Consider the following 2500-nt stretch of genomic DNA (forward strand, 5'->3'; position numbering starts at 1 on the left):
CCAGGAATGCCTGGCTCGCACGGGCCGTATCTTATCCCGCTACACAAGGGCTTGCTGCAATTTACTGTCCCGTCAGGTGTTCTGTTCGTTTGTTTGGGATCCCTTGTAAATTGCACCTGGGACCCGCGTGATGGCTCACTCGCCCGGCGTTGTAGCACGAAAGGCACGCAGGGTAAAGAAAAGACGAGGCAATACATGGAGAAAGTAGTGGGCACGTCCACCCACGCTACCACATCTTGCGGTTAGGACGAGAACACCAGATCCTCGCTTTTGAACCCCCTATAGAGATAAACCGCGAGCCAACCTGTCCCTCATTAAAGCAAACGGAACTCACCTCCGCCTGGAACGTTCTGGCACACGAGTGCATTTGGAAAACGCCATCTAAGCACAGGTGCAGAAACAGCGTCCCAGCCCAACCACATCCACCCATTCTGAAACCCGAACCGAGACGAGTTTCGTGGATCTGAGGAAGAAATCCTCTCTGAATTTGTGGCGATTTCTCTTCTGGACATTTTATAGTTTTTAAAACTTTGAAATAAAATGTAAGAGACGAAGGTATCGTTGAAATCTATAACATTTTAGAAAAGCTCATATCAAAAGACATTTGTATCATACTTTCGCAAAGCATAACTGATTCCCCATTAGCATTCCTATGTTCTAATTAGGATCCACCATTGCAATGCTTTCTAGAATTAAACGCACAATACCAGCTAAATATATTCCCTCGGCAAATACCTCCCTAGACATTCACTGATCGCCGAGCCAGGACAAAACCCCGCAGCCTCAAGCAAACTCCCTCCCAGCCCATAAGAGTGAAAGTCGGGGGAATAAGCCTAAAGGCCAAGATGGGACTCTAGTACATTCTTCCTTCGCATTTACATCCTGAGATGAAAGTCACAAGTGCTAAAAGAACTTGACCCCCACAGCCATTCCTCTTGGGTGGTCGGTCGGGGACGCTGCCTTCCAAGATGTGTTTGACCTGTGTGTCACCTGGAACTTCTGGAAGCGGATATATTGTCCATGTATGGATTGTACCCACACACACAAATAAATATTTCACACATCCATAGCAATGCTTCTTCGCTCTTTTGAACATGAGTTGCTTTGCCGTACACGTAGATGTATGTCATAATATCTTTTCCCTGGTTACTTAATGGTGTCTTTGTATGTAAAGTACTGGCCTATACATTGGACACTTTGTTCGAATCCCAGAAAAAGATACATGACCCAAAACATTAGATCTTACAGAATCATCCTTTTCCGATTATTGCCTTCCTTATCGCAGCTAAAGTTTTTATTTGTATCCTTAAAGTATATACACATCAGGAATATATAAACCCCTAAAGCTTGAAAAATAAGTAAAGAATTAAGAAAGAATAAGTAAAAGAAAATGTCAATAAATATAGGGCATTGACATCCTGGGATATCTCGCTCATTGAGAACTTGTGACGTCACGAGTGTAAACACCGCTCAAGTCTCGCGCATCCACACAAGGCCCATCAGAATGAAACTCAGGTAAGAATGGCCTTTCCTATATACTCTGGGACAATCTTGCATAAATTTTGTCACTGATAATACATTCCATTGGTCTTAAAATAACTGGACAAGAACAAAATGCTTGCTTACGCCTGGCTATAGAAGGAAAATGTCTAACAGGTTTTCGGATTGAGGACAAAATGAAATTCTACTTACTGTGTTCATTGTGTCATTGGCATGAACAGAGACCCTGGAGAAGAAGGGATTGGAGGAGCCGTTAACAGAGGTCCTGTTGATGAACGGGGACGGCGACCCTCCGCCTCCTACAAGCTGAGATTCTGCCGTGGTAGCTGTTTTTGTAGAAGTTGCTAGATAAGTTGATGTGGTCGGAGCCTTGGTTTTGCTGCAACTCCTGGTTCTTTCGTCTTTACACTAGGAGAGTCTCAAAAGATTTACTCTAGCATTTTTTCCACTCATGTTTATTGTAGACTGGCGATGTATTCCAAAAAATGGAAAACTCGGCGTGCGGATGGTCAAGGTTAGTCACTTTCCTCCACTGGATTACACAATATCCAACGGTTTTTACACGAACGGAACTCCCCGCAACACCGGATGCCGGCGGATTGTCGTCCTTGTCCGAAAAGAAACACTAAATCCGAAAAGGCTCTGCGAGTCCCTCGGCTCTTACGCGAGTTCACTATGAGGGAGAAAATGGACTATCCACAAATCTCCTTCCACCTGAACGCGTCACAGTGGATCGGGTTCCTCCCTCTCGACTCCACTTCCTGTTGCGAGGGTGCTCGACTGACTATACGCGGGCGAACCGGTATGACAAGTCAGGTCAGCGGAGCGGTTTTCCCGAGTTCAGTTCAGGTCACGAGATTTTCTCCGTTGTTTTCTAGAATGGATAGATATAAAGGATTTCAGTGGCGTTAATACTACTGATGTTGCTACTGCTAGTATCACCACTACGATATATGCTGTTATAGTTAAGGTCTCCTGTATATTGGTTGGGGTACGAGTG

At 44.8% G+C, this 2500-nt stretch overlaps 1 protein-coding gene across 5 annotated transcripts in view; it reads right to left on the minus strand.

Moving 5' to 3' along the window:
- Positions 1 to 2500, minus strand: part of LOC122258988 (uncharacterized) — a 119737-nt gene that overhangs the window by 116067 nt on the left and 1170 nt on the right. For all 5 annotated transcript variants that reach the window (XM_043025405.2, XM_086539717.1, XM_043025416.2 and 2 more), the window contains exon 2: positions 1693 to 2374. In XM_043025405.2, the coding sequence (XP_042881339.1) occupies positions 1693 to 1701 (9 nt within the window). In that variant the 5' untranslated portion in view covers positions 1702 to 2374. The remainder of the gene's footprint in view (positions 1 to 1692; positions 2375 to 2500) is intronic.

This window comes from Penaeus japonicus, unplaced genomic scaffold (assembly GCF_977035675.1).
Source record: "Penaeus japonicus unplaced genomic scaffold, GWHDUDI00000001_assembly GWHDUDI00000009, whole genome shotgun sequence".
NCBI lineage: Eukaryota > Metazoa > Arthropoda > Malacostraca > Decapoda > Penaeidae > Penaeus > Penaeus japonicus.